Source organism: Orycteropus afer, unplaced genomic scaffold, assembly GCF_000298275.1.
Source record: "Orycteropus afer afer isolate SDZICR_OR568_19922 unplaced genomic scaffold, OryAfe1.0 scaffold00009, whole genome shotgun sequence".
NCBI classification, from domain to species: domain Eukaryota; kingdom Metazoa; phylum Chordata; class Mammalia; order Tubulidentata; family Orycteropodidae; genus Orycteropus; species Orycteropus afer.
In genome coordinates this window covers 6,092,065-6,110,706 of record NW_006921596.1, presented here as the reverse complement: position 1 = coordinate 6,110,706, position 18,642 = coordinate 6,092,065, and the positions used below count along the sequence as shown (strand labels likewise).

The following is an 18,642-nucleotide window of genomic DNA, read 5'->3' as shown; positions in this document are numbered from 1 at the left end:
TACTCCCAAATTCGTTCTATGTAGCAAGCATAACCCTGATAAACCAAGCAAAGGCACCACTAAAAAGAAAAATTACAGAACAATATCCCTCATGAATAGACACAAAAATCTTCAAAAAATCCTAGCCTATTCCATCCAACACTATATCAAAAAAGTAATACACCATGACCAAGTGGGATTCATACTAGGTATGTAACATAATCTGTTACATAAACAAAAGAAAAGAACCACATGATCATATCCATTGATGTAGAACAGGTGTTTGATAAAATCCAACACCCATTCTTGATAAAAACTCTCAGCAAAATAGAAATAGAAGGGAAGTTCTTCAACACAATAAAGAGCATATATGCAAAACCAACAGCCAATATTACTCTCAATGTAGAGAGACTGAAAGCATTCGCCCATGCAAACGGGAACCAGACTAAGATGCTCTCTATCACCACTTCTTTTTCTTTCTTTCTTTTTTTTTTTCAACTTCACAGACAACACACTAACTTTATTAACACGGATACAAAAGTAGATTTTTCTAGCAATATTCTCTAATGCCAGAGGGAGGTTGAGTGGCATATGGTGTTGGTACGGAGCCCTGAGGGTGAAGGCTGGAAGGGCAGGGAACAGCCTGAAGGTTCAGGAGGCAGGAAAGAGCTCAGCAGGGGTGGAAAAGCCAGTTGCTAAGGTCTGGGGCCCCTCCACCCCTGTCCTACCCACACTGGGGGAGGGAACACACACAGACTCCAGAAGCACGGGGGGATAGTTGCCAGGGAACAACAGCGGGGGAAAGGCTGTGCATAGAATTGCTGCCATGTTCTTGTTCTTGGTCTCCACCCATTGGCCTGGCTGCCAGCTCCCCCATAAGGTGCCCTGGGTTCCAGCCCTTCCTTCCTCTCCTACATTCAACACACTTCACACCTGTGTTCCTTGGCCACTATCACTCACACACACACACACCACGCTTCTGGAAGTTGTGTGTGCTCCCTCCTTCAGTGTGAACAGGGGTGGAGGGGGCCCCAGACCTTAGCAACTGGCTTTCCCACCCCTGCTGAGCTCTTCCCTGCCTCCTGAACCTTCAGGCTGCTCCCTGCCCTTCCGGCACTTCTACTCAACATTGTATTAGAAGTCCTAGCCAGGGCAGTAAGGCAAGAAAAAGAAATAAAAGGCGTCAAAGTTGGCAAAGAAGTAAAACTGTATCTTCAGATGATATGATCCTATACATAGAAAAACCAAAAGACTCAGCAAGAAAGCTATTGGAACTAATTGAAAGATTCAGCAAAGTGGCAGGATACAAGATTAACATACAAAAATCAGTTGGATTCCTCTACATCCACAAAGAGAGCTCTGAAAGGGAAATAAGGAAAATAATACCATTTATAAAAGCTGCCAAAAAGATGGCGTAGTGCCTAAGGCTTTTGACTGCTAACCAGAAGGTTGGTGGTTCAAACCCAACAGCCACTCTGTGCAAGGAAAATTGGGCAATCTAGTTCCATAAAGATTTAGCACCATGGAAACCCAAAAGGGGTCACTGTGAGTCAGAATTGACTCGATGGCAGTGAGTTTGGTTTGGTTTGGTTTTGGACAAAAAGATAAAATATTTAGGAATAAATCTTACCAGAGACAAAAAAGACCTATACATACAAAGAAAACTATAAATATTACTACAAGAAACTATAAGAGATACAGAAATGGAAGAACATACTACGCTCATAGATAGGAAGATGGAACATTATGAAAAAGTCAATACTACCCAGAGTAATCTATAGGTTCAAAGCAATCCTGATCTAGATTCCATCAGCATACTTCAAGCACAGGAAAAAAGCAACCACTAAGTTTATATGGAAAGAAAAGAGAGCTGAGATAAGCAAAGCATTACTGAAAAAGAAAAACAAAGTAGGTGGTCTCACACTCCCTGATCTCAAAACCTACTATGCAATCATGGTAGTCAAACCAGCTTGGTATTGGTATGATGAAAGACATGTAGACCAGTGGAACAGAATTGAGAATTCAGAAATAGACAAATCCACATATTGACAGCTGATCCTTGACAAAAGGTTGAAGCCCATTAAATGGGGAAGAGATTGTCTCTTTTACTGGCACAAATGAATATTTATTGCCAGAAAAATGAAACAAGATCCAAACTTTATACACACAAAAACTGACTCAAGATGAATCAAAGACCTAAATGTAAAACCTAAAACTGTAAAGATCATCAAGAAAAAATAGGAACAAACTCATTTATGCCTAATTATAGCACAGACTAGACTGTCAAAGGTAACTCAAAGTGCACAAACAATAGAAGATAAACTAGATGACTGGGACCTTCTAAAAATTAAATTCTTACATGCATCAGCAGACCTTTCCAAAACAATAAAAAGAGAACCTACAGATTGGGAACAAATATTTTGCAATGACATATTCAACAAAAGACTTTTCTCTAAAATTTATGGAAACTTCAACACCTCAGGATTAAAAAGACAACCAATTTAAAAATGAGCAGGAGATGTAAACAGATACTTCACCAAAGAAGATATTCAGATGACCAAAAAAACACATAAAGAAATGCTCACGATCGTTAGCCATTACAGAGATGCAAATCAAAATAACAATGAGATATCATCTCACCCCAGAAATAATAGCAAAGTTCAACAACTCAGAAAACAGCAAATGCTGATGAGGGTGTGGAGAGATTGGGACTCTCATACACTGCTGGTGGGACTGCAAAATGGTACAACTACTGTGGAAATCAGTATGGTGCTTCCTTAAGAAGATGGAAATAGAAATGGCACATAACAACAACAACAACATTTGATCTAGCAAACTCACTCTTAGGCATATATCCTGAAGAAGTGAGAGCCGGGACATGAATAGATATATGCATACCCATGTTCTTCTCAGCAGTATTCACAATAGTAAAGAGATGGAAGCAGCTGAAGTGCTCGTCGACAGATGAATGGATAAGCAAACTATGGTATATACACATGATGGAATACCATATAACTAAAGAATAGTGAAGAATCCGCAAACCCCTCACCATATGGATAAACTCAGAGGACATTATGCTGGGTGAAATAAGTCAACCATAGAAGGACAAATATGTATGAGTCCACCATTAAAAAAAGCCAAGGAAAAATTTACACACGGAAGGAAACTTTCTTTGTTGATTACCAGGGATGGAAGGGGAGGGAAGGGAAAATTTCTCACTAGTAAAGAGACACGTGATTCGGGCAAAGTAAAAAACAATACACCAAAGGGTGTGAGCAGCACAATATCACTAAAGAGAAGGGAGACACAGAGAGGTGCCTAAGAGTTATAGACAACAGAAGTAAATACTATTGCATACGCAACACTGCATCATCAGTAATAACAAACATTTGCCTGGCAGTTTGAACCCTCCTCGAGGTACCCTGGAAGAAAGCCCTGGTGCTCTGACTCTGAAAGGTCACAGCCTTGAAAACCCTGTGGAGCACAGTTTTCTTGTCCACATATGGGGTCACCATGAGTGATGGTCAACTTGATGATCACTGCCTTTCGTTTTGGTTTTCTGCAAATTAGCCAGCCTAGAGTCTAGTCTGTATCTTCATTAGTTCCATCAATCTCCTCCTAACTGGCTTTCATCATAGCCTCCTATTGAGACAGCCTTAGATTTAAATTTTCCAAATTCTTTTGTAAATGAAGCCAGCTCCATCAGAGAAATTATGAGCCATCTGTTTTAGTCCTTCTCTCCCCAGGTAAAATCTTTATGCCAATGAATGATTAGGTATGTCTATGCAGGGCGGAATGTGCCCATGACCATGAATAGGGTTGGCAGACAATGTTTCTACAAGTGTGTTTGTATGTTCTGTAAGAATTTCTAGGTATGTAATAGAGCTGACAAGGGACAAGGTTGTAGTCACTTCTTGGCTGCAGCCAGCTACCCAGTGGGAGCAAGTAGTTGGACCTGTGGGCTTGGGACCATAGTCTCAGGGGACATCAAGCTCAATTGCATAACATACTACACAAAAACATTATTCCACATCCTACTTTGGCTAGTAGCAACTGGGATCTTAAAAGCTTGCAAGCAGCCATATAGATGCAATGATGGGTCTCTCCTTATCCAGAACAAAGGAGAATGAAGAAAACCAAAGACACATGGAAACAATTAGTCCAAGACACTGGTACACCATGTGATCCTCAGCCTATACGACTATGAGACTAGAAGAACTGATGATGCCTGGCTACTAACGTTAACCACTCAGAGGGGGATCTATGTAGGAGATCCTGGATAGAGTGAGAGAACAATGTGGAACAAAACTCAAAATGATATAAAAGGAAAAGGGACAAGGTTTTCTGGTCTGATACAGCCTGGTGGAACCCCTGAGACTATGGCCCCTAGCTGCTCTTCATGTCTGGAATTGAACCCACTCCTGTGGCTTCCAGCCAAACAGAAGACAGGCATAGGTAGATACACTCCTTAGAGAGATCAATCATGGGAGAACAGAAGGGCTGTGTATGCACAAGGAGACAGCTGGGAGGGGGCAGGAGTGCATGGGAGGGAAGGCCACAGGGGAGAGGTGGCTATGGGAAGGAAGTGGGAGGAGAGCTGTTGCATTGTGGGAGATTACAGTCAATGTCATGAGACAAAGTTTATGTGAGCTGCTGTATGGAAGATGAATTTGCTCTGTAAACTTTCACCCAAATCACAATAAAATTTAAAAAAAAAAAAAAAAATCTTTAAGCCAAGATCTCTTGTGCTGGGAATGGGGACAGTGCCCAACTTTCCTGCTGTAGGAAATGAGCGCTCAATGAACTGAGGGGTGACAGCCTGGGGTCCTGTCAGCTTGTCCCTCCTGGCATGGAAACCCCTTTTCATGAGCTGAGGGAAGGGCTAGTAGGGTGCCAGTATCCTCAGTATGCCATGCCGAATATAGCCTCTATTTCACAAGTGGAAGTTGGGCAAGAGAGTCCTCATCCTTCAACCACACTCACATTAGACAGCCTCAGCAATAGGCAGCTGGGTGCAAGATGAAAAACACTGGAATTCTGCTCCTGCCGAGAAAGAAGCCCTCTGGCTAGGAGCTGGAGGGAGAGGAAGCTCTGGCTCCGGGCTGCAGCCATCTGGAGTGGAGTCGGCCTTGCTGACCTGGGAGGGAGGAGAGACAAAGCACTCTTGTTTCCAATACCACAGACCTTTCTTACCGATTGTAGATTTTTCAACAATACGTGTTTCCTCACTTGCTGATTGCCCTCAGGACCATTTCCAGAGGTTTTGAATGTTTTTTTTTTGTTTTATAGAATTTTCACCAGTTTCACTGGGGAAGCAGGTTAGTGGAGCTCCTCATGCTATCATTCTGGAAGGCGGTCTCTCCCCATACACTCTGAATGTGTGTTTACATTTGATTTTGCTGCCAACATTTCAAAGCATGGAGTTTTCATATGAACATCTGAATTTCTGGCTTCTCTAGAGTAATGAGAAACTCTGCCAACTGGGTCTGTTTTTCTGCATGGTGACCCAAAGCAGGAGTAGAGCAGTGGTCTCCCCTAGACACAGAGCAGGAGTCCTCTAGTTCGGCGGGGTCCACACCACTTCTCACTGCCTCACATCAGCCCACTTTATTCATTGTCATCATCTGCTTAACCTCTGTAGGGCTTCCCTGGGCCATTCCTTCCCCATGGAGCCTGAGAAACTGAGACCTATTGGCAAATAATTGTGGGAGTGCAGACTTCCTTGGCTCTTTGTTGAGTGAAGCTATCTTCTCTTTCCCAGCCGGAGAACATACTGTGTGTCAATCAGACAGGACATCAAATTAAGATCATTGACTTCGGGCTGGCCAGAAGGTAAAGGAGGTTTACCCTGATGCTTTGACTAAACTCCTTGGGACTATTTGCATCTCCTTTGGTCATGGTTACCCCTAAACCAGCCAATTCTGGAGTTTGGGGACTGAGTCAGGGAAGCTTCCCCACTCAGATGCGTGTAGCCTTCAACTGCGCACATAGGCAAAGGGTGGCTTTGTGCTCTGGGCAGTACTTATCCTTAAATGGCTTTAGAGTTAATTCTATTTCAAACCACCTGTCTAAGCAGAAAGGGGAGTGATGGTTAAATGAAGTGGTTAAAAATGAAGGTGCTGGGTGGTTTAATTCTATTCACTCCTCAGACCTTCCTTGAAGAGGGTCTCCAGGGGCCAGGATGTGTTGGGCTGTGTGATGCATCTGATACCATCTCTGCCTGCCAGGAAATGACTGAGTTAAGTGAGAAAGCTTGTAAGTGATAGTATAGAGTGTGATCATAGATGAGTGATCCTGGAGCCACTCAGATTGGGTTGGATCTTGGTAAAATAGTGATATAATAACAGTACATGCAGGCACAGGGTGGGTATGAGGGCCCGTCCTATGAGGGTGGGTAGGCTCTCAAGTTTCAGTACATAACTTAAACATTGTATGTAATAAAAACCCATGTACACAGCTTTACTGTCCAGTCCTGTCCAGTTATATGTACTTATAAAGGTGCCTCTGCAGGACTCTTGCCCATGGGAAACACCCTGGTGGTATGGGTTCTTAGCATTGACAGTAGCAGATCCTTGTAATTTGGGAGGGCTCCCCAAACCTTCAGGGATTCGCTATCCATAAATATGGCAATAATTGTATGCCCATCTCCCAGGCTTCCTCCAGAATTCTCTTTCTACCAATATTGACTTGTCTCTTAGGAGTCACTTATTTCTAGGTAGGTCTTCACACCACACCTGAATTTTCAATTCTTCCTGAAGTATCTCTCTCACCCTGATGGTTATTTCCCACAAAGAAGTGGTTTTGGTTACGTTGTAAGCCTTACAGCATCCTCCACTCCATCACGGGTGGGAGAAATGGAAGCCTTGTTACCATGGAGGCAGAGCTGCGTGCCCGGACTTAGCCTCTGGTCTCCATGCACCTGCCTTCCAGAGGTAGGATTCAGAAGCAAAATGGAATTTCACTACCCATCATAGTCCTTCTAGGTCACTCCTCACTGTTTAACATGGTAAATGTTATCTTTTTTCAGGGGTGAAAGTACATTTTCAATGTCCCACATGATGGATGGGAAGCCAAGTGCTGACGTCGCTAGTGTAACAAGAGAATCAAGTTCCTATCATCCTATTGTATCCACAGGATCCCCATTACACAGTGTTCTGTATTTCCTGGACAAAAGAAAATTTCTCCCAACACTAATACTTAAAAAAATCATATTCAATTTATAACATAAAATACTGCTTAATGGGTTTCCAAACAATATCTTGTAAACTTGGGATGCATCCTGTACACTTGCATGTCTTATACACTAGAACAGTGTTCCTCAAACTTTTTCATTATTGCAACCCCCCTTGTTGCCAAGAAGCCTTTACAGACACTTTTTTTCCTAATTGCCACCCCTCCCCATGAAATTTCACACTGCAGATATGTTGTGTATCTGTTCATTCTAGAGCCACAAGCCATTCTATTATCTATTTAAAAAAAAAAAAAAAGAAAAGAAAAACTCTCTAAGAACCAGTTCTTGGTGATAGCTATGGCCCTTGGTGTTGATGTGCCCTCAGTGAGAATGTACGCACTGGTGAATATGGTATACCTCAAATGCCAAATGACCAATTGTCAAACGAATATTTATAGTGAGACACTGAATTCAGAGCAAAAAGGAACTCTGTAGGCTCCTGGAGTCAGGGCAGGCTCCTCTGAGCAGCTGGAAGGAAAGAAAGGACAGGTTCTGTCAGCTGCGGGCACTGGTGTGCTGGTAAATATTTAACAACTGCTCCGGATGGGGTGAGGTGGAATCAGGGTTGATTTGTACCCTTTGCCAATTTTGGTGATATAAAAATTTTTGCCATAATTGATTTCAAGCTACCAACATGATGTCACTGGATGCACAGTTGGGAAGAAACACATATAATCGGCTTTCATGGTCCTGTGAGAGCCGGCTCTAGAACATTGCCTGGATGGAAGGCAGTAGAGGTCTGTGAGTTATGGGACTAAGACTAGTATGTGTATCTGTTGTGAACAGGTGGATCTGGGGGAAGGCAGGAGCTGGAAGGGTGAGGGCATAGATGCCAACAGGGAGGCCTGAATGTTAGGCTCAGGAGTTTTGGAGATTATGCTATAGACCATTAAGTCTTGCCAGGCAGGGAGATGTAAAGGATTGTAAATCAGTTTACCTAAACAATTCGCCCTAAGCTGAATGGCCAACCCATTGGATACTTTTAGACAGATTCCTTAAATTGTCAAGGGCATTGACGACAATAATTTTGCTGACAGGACTAAAGGTAGAGGGTAAATCCAAGAAAATAAACACAGGGCACCACTTTTAAAAGTGAGACTGGAGATGTGCAGGTGTCAAACTCTGGGAAACTACAGTCAATGGAGCCAGCCTACAGGTTCAGGGGAACAGCTGTGAGAAGAAGGGCAAAGTTTGAAAGCATCTTCAGTAATCTGCCGAAGTGGTCACTCAGCAAAAGAGTTGTTTGGCAAACTGGCTTTTGCCACTTGATTTTTGATGAACTGGCCTGCTTACTAGGAAGTGTGTTCCTCCCAGGAGGAAGGATCTGTGGGGGAAAGTGCTGTTAGAGAAAGCATATTCTAGACTACAGAATAATTAAAGGTTCGTAAAAAGGGGAAAATGCCAATTTTTCCTCCTAATACAAACTACAGAAAATAAAGTTGTATTATGGGTGGGGCTATTAGAAGGTGCTGAGATTATTGGAAGGTGCAAGGCTGAAGCGGGGAGCAAGGGAAATGCAAATCTTCAGAGGCCCTGACATCCAGCAGTGGATCTAAGCAAAGAGCTATTAAGGGTCAAGGTTGGGGACAAGATGGGAAGTATGTTGGTTAACTTGGGTCCTCTCAGCTTGTGGGGTGTAGTCCATGCTCGGATTGGAATGTAAACCCATTTCATCATATCCTTCGACAGGGCAAAGGTGTCTACTCTATGCCCTATGAGGTAAGAAGAAGGGACAAAGAGGATTTGTGCTTGAAGTCTTGGGAGGGGATCATGGTGGACAGTTAGACACAGCTTTGGGCTGAATATGTCAGTTAGTTATTGACACAATACTGCCACCTAACCAAACATCCCAAAGCTCCGTGCTGAAAACAACAATCATTTATTCTCATTCACACATTTGTGGGCCAGCGGGAGGAATGGTCTGCCAGACTTGACCTGTTCTGGCTCACAATAAAGAGTTTTGCAAGCCAGTTGTTAAACTCAACTTTATTAAAAGTTAAACTATATAAACTTATAATTAGAGAAATTATATTAAAAACAAATATTCAATAGTAAAAGCTCATCACTTCCTAATTATTTTATTGTTATCTAAGTTCATGAGATGGAGCTCTGGTGGTGTAGTGGTATTCTGGTTACCTAGTGCTGCTCTGACATGAATATATCACAAATGGGATGGCCTTAACAAACAGGAGTTCATTCTCTTACAGTTTGAAGGCTTTAAGTCCAAGTTCAAATTGCTAGGCTCTAGGGGCTGGGTGAAAGCCCCTTGACCTTGGGCTTCAGCTCTGCCTCCAGCTCCCGGCCCACTGAAACTGGAGGCTTTTCTTTACTCAGACAGCTGCTGGCTGCTGAGGCTGACAAGCCCAAGGTTGACAAATAAAAAGGCACAGTCCCAATGTTACCAAACCACACGGTAGGCCATTAATCCAAGGCCATTGTAAGTCCCCAGGTTGGCAGAGCATGGCAGGCTGCTGAACAACGACACAGCTACATGCAGAGTCCAAGCGTGCCATAAGCTAGAGACTATCCCCAAGGCTTCTCCTTGTATACAGGAAGTAGACCACATCCCAAAAGCAGCTACTCAGCTGCTTGTGGTAGATCCCACCATGGAGTTGACTGCCAGTCTCATCATGGGGAATAACTAACACCACCTGCCCAGCCACTCAACCAGGCCCAGCCAAGTTGACATACAAATATAACTACCACAAGTGGTTAAGGCATTTGGCTGCTAACCAAAAGGTTGGCAGTTCAAACCCACAAGAAAGAAAGATTGGGTAGTCTTCTTCCGTAAAGATTTACAGCCTTGGAAACCCAATGAGGGTCTCTATGAGTCGGAATCGACTTGCTGGTCGTGAGTTTGGTTTGGATTGGATGCTCATGAGGTTATTAGTTCGGTTTTGGTTTTTTGTTTTATATCTACACAGTGGAAATATGATAGAAGGGTGAGCTGCTGCATTCTCTTCCCACTCTGCATTTACTGAGGACATTCTGGAAGGTGGAAATCAGCTTGGTGAAATCAGATTCTACACCACAGGCATTGGCAGATGCTACAAATCAGACCATTTTGTAATTTTTTTTTCTTCTCTCAGAAAGCTGGTTGTTAAACATTTTCCAATACACTACTTGAAGGGTCGCTGATATAAGCTTAGCCCTGCTTAGATTAGACTTCATGTTCAGAAAGATCTTTCTAATTCTTACTGTCATCTCGCCAAGGACACTGGGCACCTCAGTAAAGCATTTCTCCATATCCAGCTTCTACCCCAGTTATTTGTGGTCATTCATGTGGCTGCACGTCAAATAAGATAGATTGCTCTTCTCTCCTTTACAGATTGCAGATGCCTCGAGGAGGACTGTGGTTTTCTGATTCTCCACAGTGACTTAGGAGAGCCTGAAGTTTGGGGCCTGGGGAGCGTGATGACTCCCCAGGAAACCACATGTGCAATGGGAGTGTGAGGAAGGGTCCGGGAATGTCCACCTTCCCCCAGGAGTTAGTCCCAGCGTCCTTATCTTTTCCCAGGGCACACTCCCATGACCCTCTGCACCTCTGTTCCCCAGGTACAAGCCTCGGGAGAAGCTGAAGGTGAACTTTGGCACCCCTGAGTTCCTGGCCCCAGAAGTTGTCAACTATGAGTTTGTCTCCTTCCCCACAGACATGTGGAGTGTGGGAGTCATCACCTACATGCTGTGAGTGTCCCAAGTGCCTGGCTCCCCGGCAGAGACGAGGGCCATCTGTCTTAGTTTGGGTACCCTCAGAAGCAGTAAGAATTGAGTGCAAGTAGTTTATTTGGTGGTGAAGGGGTGTTACAGGAAATACCAGTAAGAAGTGAGGAAGTAAGAAAAGAAAGGGAAGGCAGGCCATGAAGGATTATTGAGCCAGTTGCCACCGTGAGCAACTGGGGCTCAGTGCTGCTGAGGAACTCTGGGGTCCAGGTGGAACACCCCCTCAGAGTAACACCCTCTAAGGGCAAGGAAGTAGGAGCACTTACATGTCACCTCTTGTTGGTTACTACTTGTGGGCTGATCCTGGGGGCTGTTAATTCCCTGGCACCTCTGGGTGGGTAAAGCAAGCTTCAGCTTGAGACAGAGCCCTCCAGAAAGGAAATACAGGTGCTGGCAGTTACGAGGGGGTAGAGGGCACTGAACAGGTGAGGAGGGGTTGGGCAGGGCTGGACACTGTCTGCTGCATCATCTGATGTAACTTTGTTGCTTCTGGCCCTGCTCTCACTGTTTTCTGTGGGCTGAGGAAGCAGAGTTAGGATGGGCTTTCGGGAGATTTGTGTACAGACTAAACATCCTCATCTCTCTTCAACTGTGGACTTCCTTTGCTATTTCCTTAGTGGCCCAATGGAGTCATGCTTTGCTTCCAGTCTGAGCCTGTGGTATAACTACTACCCTGTGTCCCTTAACTGCTTATGATTGTGCTGCATGAGGCCGGAGCAGATAGGGGCCCAAAGCCAGTCAGTTGGGTTGTCCTGCCTCTTAGTCTAAAAAAAATTGATTTTCCCTTGCCCCCCGAGGCCAGTCTGACTGTCTCAGAGACATAGTAAGCTATATATTATGTATTAAACCAATACATACCTGATAACTGGACATTTTGGGCCCAACATCCTCTCTATTTTAGGGATGCAGGGAAAAGAGGTGAGCATGACAGGGGTCTATTCTGAATATCCTTTCTGCCCCAAAATTTCTATTCTTTTCCACTTCCTCTTCTTAAAGAACACACCAGACTCTCTCCTCTGGAGAAGTAATGGGAGTGCTTTTCTTTTGAACTCTCTTGGTCCTGGGTTAGTTCTGCTTGAACACTGTCGGTTTCTTCTCGGTTCTGTTGATCATGTTGGCAAACATGGCTTCTACATACTGATGGTGCTTTCTCTCCTCCATAGACTCAGTGGGTTGTCCCCATTTCTAGGGGAAACAGATGCAGAGACCATGAATTTCATCGTGAACTGTAGCTGGGATTTTGACGCTGACACCTTTGAAGGGCTGTCGGAGGAGGCCAAGGACTTTGTTTCCCGGCTGCTAGTCAAGGAGAGGAGGTACCACTTACTGCTTGTCGCTGGAATAGGATGCCTGGTGTGGGTGCTATGGACACTCAGGCTGATGAGGGCAACTGGGTGCAGGGCAGGGCTGTGTATGGACTGGCTCTGTTCAGGATTTCTTAGTCTGCCACTTCTTTGGAGCAATAAAGGTAGCAGGGAAAAGGACAAGAAAAACTAACTCAAAAGTAATAATACTTGGAGTTTTAAGCAGGAGAATATTTACACAATGGTCCTATTTCCAAGTTATCACTTTAAATAGACTAATGTCAAAAGAAAGTTGAGATATGTGGATGTTATTTCCCAAAATAAAGAGAGAAAAATTTCTTGGTGATGAAGCCTACTTTGTCCTCAGCAGCTGTATCAAGGCCAAGGTTGACCTACACTGAGGCTTTTCATACTCAGACATAAAGCAATTGAAAATAACCAGGGGTATACATGACCTGGGTGGTACAAATGATTTGCACTCAACTACCAACCTATAATGGGGAAGCTCTGGTGGCGTAGTGCCTAAGGCATTGGACTGCTAACCAGAAGGTTGGGGGTTCAAACCCACCAGCCACTTCTCGGAAGAAAGATTGGGCAATCTGCTTCTGTAGAGATACCGCTTCAGAAGCCCATGGAGGGGTCACTGTGAGTCAGAAATGACTCGACAGCAGTGAGTTTGGTTTTTGGTTTTTCACCAACCTATAGAGGAGCCCTGCTGGTGTAGTTAAGGCATTTGGTTGCTAATCAGAAGGTCAGCAGTTCGAACCCACCAGCTGCTCTGCAAGAGAAAGATGAGGCAGTTTGCTTCCATAAAGATTTACAGCCTTGGAAACCCTTTGGGGCAGTTCTTCTCTGTTCTATAGGGTTGCTATGAGTTGGAATCGACTCCATGGTAGGTTTGTTTTTTATTTACTAACCTGAGTGTTGAGGGACCCAAACCACCCAATGGTGCTGTGAAAGGAAGGCCTGGCAATCTAATTCCATAGCTAAAAACAGAAACAGCCCATTACCGTCTAGTTGATTCTGTCTCATGGCGACCCCACGTGTTATAGAGTAGGGCTGCTTCATAGGGACTGCTTAGACGCAGACCACCAGGCAGCATCACTGGGTGGGTTTGAACCGTCAACCTTCAGGTTAGCTGTTGTTGTTAGGTGCTGTTGATTCTGACTCATGGAGACCCTGTATACAACAGAACGAAACACTGCCTGGTCCTGTGCTATCCTCACAATCTTTGCTATGCTGCATTGCTATTCGTAAAGTTTTCCAGTTAGTTGTTGTTGTTATGTGCCGTCGAGTCGGCCCCGACTCATAGCGACCCCTCCTTGGGTTTCCGAGGCAGTATCACTACGGAAGTAGATTGCCCCATCTTCCTTCCGAGGAGTGGCTGGTGGGTTTGAACCGCCAGCCTTCTGGTTAGCAGTCAAGTGCCTTAGCCACTATGCTACCAGAGCTCCCAAGTTCGTAGTAGAGCCAAAACTGCTTGCCCAACCCAGGGAGCTTTATGTAAGATTACAGTCATTGAAAACCCTGTGGAGTCAGTTCTACCCTGACATGAATTGGAATTGCGCCGACAGCAACAGGTTTGGTAGAGGTACAACCTCAGAAACCCAAGGAGGGGTCGCTATGAGTCAGAACCAACCTTATGGCAATGAGTTTGTTTTTTTCTCTTTTTAGTAAAGAACCTAGGAGTGAGGTCCAAGAATCTGGGCTCTAACACAGGTCGTAATTCCCTGATTCTCATGGTTTTGCTTCTTTCTGATTGTGCGAGAGAAAAATATTTCTAATGGAGATAAACAAGCTGGCATTAATCTCTGGGAGGAGAAATGAGTTGCAGTCCTGGCAAGTGTCACATCTCTTTACTTTTTCCCAGCAACTGCAATCTCAGCCGGCCTTCCCACCATCTGCCTCAGCTCCCAGCTCTCTCTGGGATACAGTGATTAATCACTGCTATACGCCTCCTCTATGGAGGGCAGAGAACATTCTGCTGAGGACTTTCTTTAAGGAGGGGAGCTTTAGACCTGAGATGTTCCCTTTTTGGTACGTGGCATGAATCTGCCTAAATGATTAATCGGTTCCACTGACTCAGGCTTCCTCCCCAGTTGCACAGGCTTCTAGACAATAGAAAAAGCAGCCCCAGCTAAGAGTCTTAACTGCTGTTTGGTTTCACAGCTGCAGAATGAGTGCCACACAGTGTCTGAAACATGAATGGTTGCATAATTTGCCTGCCAAAGCTTCCAAATGCAAAGTTCGTCTCAAATCCCAACTATTGCTGCAGAAATATATGACTCAGAGAAAATGGAAGGTATTTTTTTTTCTTTTATTAAAGACAGCAGTTGTCTCCTTGATAGAGCCTTTGAAAGAATTGTAGCTAAGTTTTTACTTGCATTTTTATTTAAATGGAAAATTTATTTAGGGAGAAAAGAAAAAGAAAAATTCTGCTGCCTAGTATTGTCATAATACAAATACCACAAGTGAGTAGCTTTCAAGAACAAGAATTTATTGCTTTACAGTTGGGAGGCTAGAAGACCAGATCAGGGCATCTGCTCTAGGGGAAGGTTATTCCTTGTTCCTTGACATTCCTTGGTTTCCGAAGGATCTTCACATAGTGTTTTTTTCTCTCTGTCTGTGAGTCACGTGTCTCTTCTGCTTTTTTCATAAGACACCAGTCAGAAGAGATTAGGTTAGGACCCACCCTACCCTGGTTTGACTTTGTTACCGTAACAAAGGAAAACCCCTGTTTCCAAATAGGGTCAAGGCACAAGCACAGGGTTAGGATATCAACATATGTTTTTTTCAAGGGGACATAATTCAATCTATAACAAATTTCCTCATGTCAAAAGATAGTGTTTAAAAATGCCGCAGACCTAAGTATTACTGCTGTTGAAGGGGCGTTCAGTTGGACCCTTGAAGTGACACAATGAATCTGGAGCATATGCTCTCAAAAGTAATAGCAAGTGATGCTGTTGGAACTAACTGCTTGCAGTTTAAGGCCTGGTTCTCCTACATGTCAGAGTTGAGGTGGGTAGCGCTGTTAAGCTTTAAAAGGTTTTCAATGTTGTTAACAACAGAACTCTTCAGTATGTGGACATAAACCTATTTTAAAAGCTACTGTCCTTCTGGGGAAGTGGCTTGCCAACAGTTTGATATTGACTCAAGTCCTTAGTAGTAAGCAAAAACAAAACACTTTACCTAGGACGCCAGTGTGCAAGTATACATATATATGTGCACATATAGATGGCACAAACATTTCAGGACGTTTTCCCTAACAGGGAATGAGGCACTTTGTTATTTTCTATTCTATGCCATTTGGTTTCATTGAAAAAAAAAAAAAAAATGCTGGTCACAACCCATCAATTTTATTTCATGATCCCCTAGTGGGTGGTGAACCACAATTTGAAAAACACTAAGGTGCTCTAGTTTTCATGTAAAAAGGGCAGGGTAACATATCTTTTTGTTTCATATTTATTCTGTACATGCCCCTGAAAGCCACATGACTGTTCAACTGTAATACTCTAGAAACTTGTTTTTCCCTTTGGACTATAAGGTTTAAACAAACTCAAGCGGCTAGACTTAAGTTTTTTCATTGTTTCTTCTTAAAGTAATTGGTCTAAAACTATGCTTTTCCTTTTCTTATCTCTCCCCTTATCTCAAGAAACATTTCTATGCCGTGACTGCTGCCAACAGGTTAAGGAAATTTCCAACTTCTCCTTAATTCTCAATTCTTCTGCTCCAATTGGCCCAGGAATTAGTGAGAACGGTGATGAAGTGAAGACACAATTTTTAATAATCTGGCCTTTTACTGTTATTAATTCCACTTGTTGTGTCAAAAAAATAAAGATTATGGCTGTGACTTTTCTTGTGGATGAAAAGAAGCAACCTAAGAACTTTGTTCCCTGCCTTAGAAGATCACCAACTTTGAAATGCTGTATAAATGTTTTAAGTACACCTATTTCTGATAAGTGTAGGTGTGCTTCAGGTAGGTAGGAAAGTTCCTACTTTGCCAAAGTCAAATTTAAATTCCAAACTTATTCTGATTAATGATCTCAGTTGACTCTCCTGCAGGGGCATGTTACTCCTTATTATCTTCTCCAGTATAAAGAATTCCTAGAATTTTGGTTTGTTTTTGTGTGAGCTGACATTTCATTGTACTATCCCACTCTAGTGTAAAGCAACATGAATTTAGGACAGTGTTTGTCAAACATGTTTTAACTCATACTCCGTTATGTGAATCAACATAAAAAAAAAAAAAAAAACCCACCTTTTAATGTTTCTTGAAATTTCAAAATATATCAACTGTCGTGGCTGAAAAACTCAGAGCGATGGTAATATTGAATGTGCTTTTTTCAATCTGTGTACATCTCTTCCCTATCTCCCAATTCTCCCTTTCTTCTCTGACCCTCCTTCCTCAGTTATGAATTACTGGTCTAGTAAGTCTGAAATACGTTAAAGGAAGATAAGAATGTAATGATGAACAGCTTTCTGAAAGACACATGCAAGTGAGAGAAAATATAGGGAAATTAGAAAACATTTCTAGATAAATAAATGTTAGTAAATGTGATAGTTAAGGTTGTGTATCAACTTGGCTGGGCCACGATTCTAAGGGGTTGAGCAGTTATGATAGCCCTCCATGATGAGATCTGATAAAATAGAATCACCTCCATAATGAGATCTAAGGAGCTCTGGTCACATAGTGGCTAAGGCACTTGACTGCTAACCAGAAGGCTGATGGTTCAAACCCAACAGTCACTCCTCGGAAGGAAGGTTGGGCAGTCTATTTCCATAGTGATACTGCCTCGGAAACCCAAGGAGGGGTCGCTACGGGTCGGGTCCAATTTGATGGCAAACAACAACAAAAGCATGATAAGATCTGCTATGAGAAGCCAATTAGTTGAAAGGGCGTTTCTTTTGGAGTGTGTCCTGTTTCCAATATATATAGAAGAGCTCTGGCAAAGCTCTCTGGCTTTTTGCCCAATCTGGCTCCTGCATCTGGCTTGTCATCATCTGACCTCTGGTTCTGGGATTTGAACCAGTGGGCTGCCATATTGCCTGCTGATCTTGGCATTGTTGCCTTTGCAACCTGTGAGCTAATAGCCTACCAACTTGCCTAATGATCTTGGATTCGTCAGCCTCTGAAGCCAGCAGTCTGCGGTATTGCCTGCTAATCTTGGGCTCATCAGAGCCTGCAGCTACATGAGTCAGGAGAAGCCTCCACCTTCAAGTCTGACCCATGGACTTGGGAGTTGCCAGCCTCCACACCTGTGTGAGCCATTTCCTTCAGATAAATTTCTGTCTCCATATATATATATATAAAATTCACTGGTTTTACTTCTCTAGAGAACCCAGCCTACAACAATAAATTTAAATTTTTTTAGAAAATAAGGAAAGAATAAATGAGAAAATCATGGGAAAATTGCTCTCCTGCTGCTTTTTTAAGAACACGTAACTTTCAATGTCATTAAACCTACTCATACAATTATTAATAAGGAGTACTTATTATTCAATAGTAAATAAACCAAAAACCCAACTCACTACCGTGAGTTGAATCCAACTCATAGCAACCCCTCCTTGGGTTTCCGAGGTGGTATCACTATGGAAGTAGATTGTCCAACCTTCCTTCCAAGGAGTGGCTGGTGGGTTTGAACCGCCAGCCTTCTGGTTAGCAGTCAAGTGCCTTGGGCACTATGCTACCAGAGCTCCCCAATAGTAAATAATTCTTTTAATTGCCTTGTTTCTAACCTCATTTTTGTGCTGCCTGTCTTCCCTTCTAGAGGCAGCAGTTTCAGTTGGAGCGATTACTTTTACTTTTTAATGAGTCATGCAACAGTTTCTCAGCCTTCAGGATCTTTCTTCCTCCTAGGATAAAGACTTTTTTTGGCAGAGGACGGGGGTGCGGGAGAGGGCAGAACCTGGAGAGGTCATATTGCTGCTGCAGTTCTCAGGCTGTAACTTTCCTCTGGAAAGCTAACCTTTGTCAGGAAGCCAAGATTTTCAGTGCAATCAAGTCTAAGCCTACCCCAACATGGCCAGTTAATGAATGGACAACAAAAGAGATGGCTGCTGGAAAACTTCCCTTTAATGAGAGCAGTAGTGATTTGGTAAAATGTATTATTTTTGAAATATCAATTACCTCTCTAAACTGCCTAAGACATTGGACTGCTAACCAGAAGGCTGACGGTTCAAACCCACCAGCCATTCCTCAAAAGGAAGATGGGGCAATCTACTTCCACAGAGATACCACCTCAGAAACCCAAGGAGGGGTCGCTATAAGTTGGAAATGACTCGACGGCAGTGAGGTGGTATTTTATTTTATTTTTTTTTCTTGAAGGAGCTAAACCAGTTGCTTTTTAGTGGACCCTTACAACTCCATGTGTGTCAAAGAGAGCTGCGCGCCATAGGATTTTTAATAGC

General features: G+C 43.3%; 1 protein-coding gene across 1 annotated transcript in view; it reads left to right on the top strand.

The window, feature by feature from the left end:
• The window catches only part of MYLK3 (myosin light chain kinase 3), a 48,442-nt gene extending 32,496 nt beyond the window's left edge, over nucleotides 1–15,946 (top strand). The window contains exons 8-12 of the mRNA XM_007947798.1: nucleotides 5,741–5,811; nucleotides 10,766–10,894; nucleotides 12,094–12,246; nucleotides 14,404–14,536; nucleotides 15,887–15,946. Of these exons, the coding sequence (XP_007945989.1) occupies nucleotides 5,741–5,811; nucleotides 10,766–10,894; nucleotides 12,094–12,246; nucleotides 14,404–14,536; nucleotides 15,887–15,946 (546 nt within the window). The remainder of the gene's footprint in view (nucleotides 1–5,740; nucleotides 5,812–10,765; nucleotides 10,895–12,093; nucleotides 12,247–14,403; nucleotides 14,537–15,886) is intronic.
• Nucleotides 15,947–18,642: the final 2,696 nt, after the last annotated feature.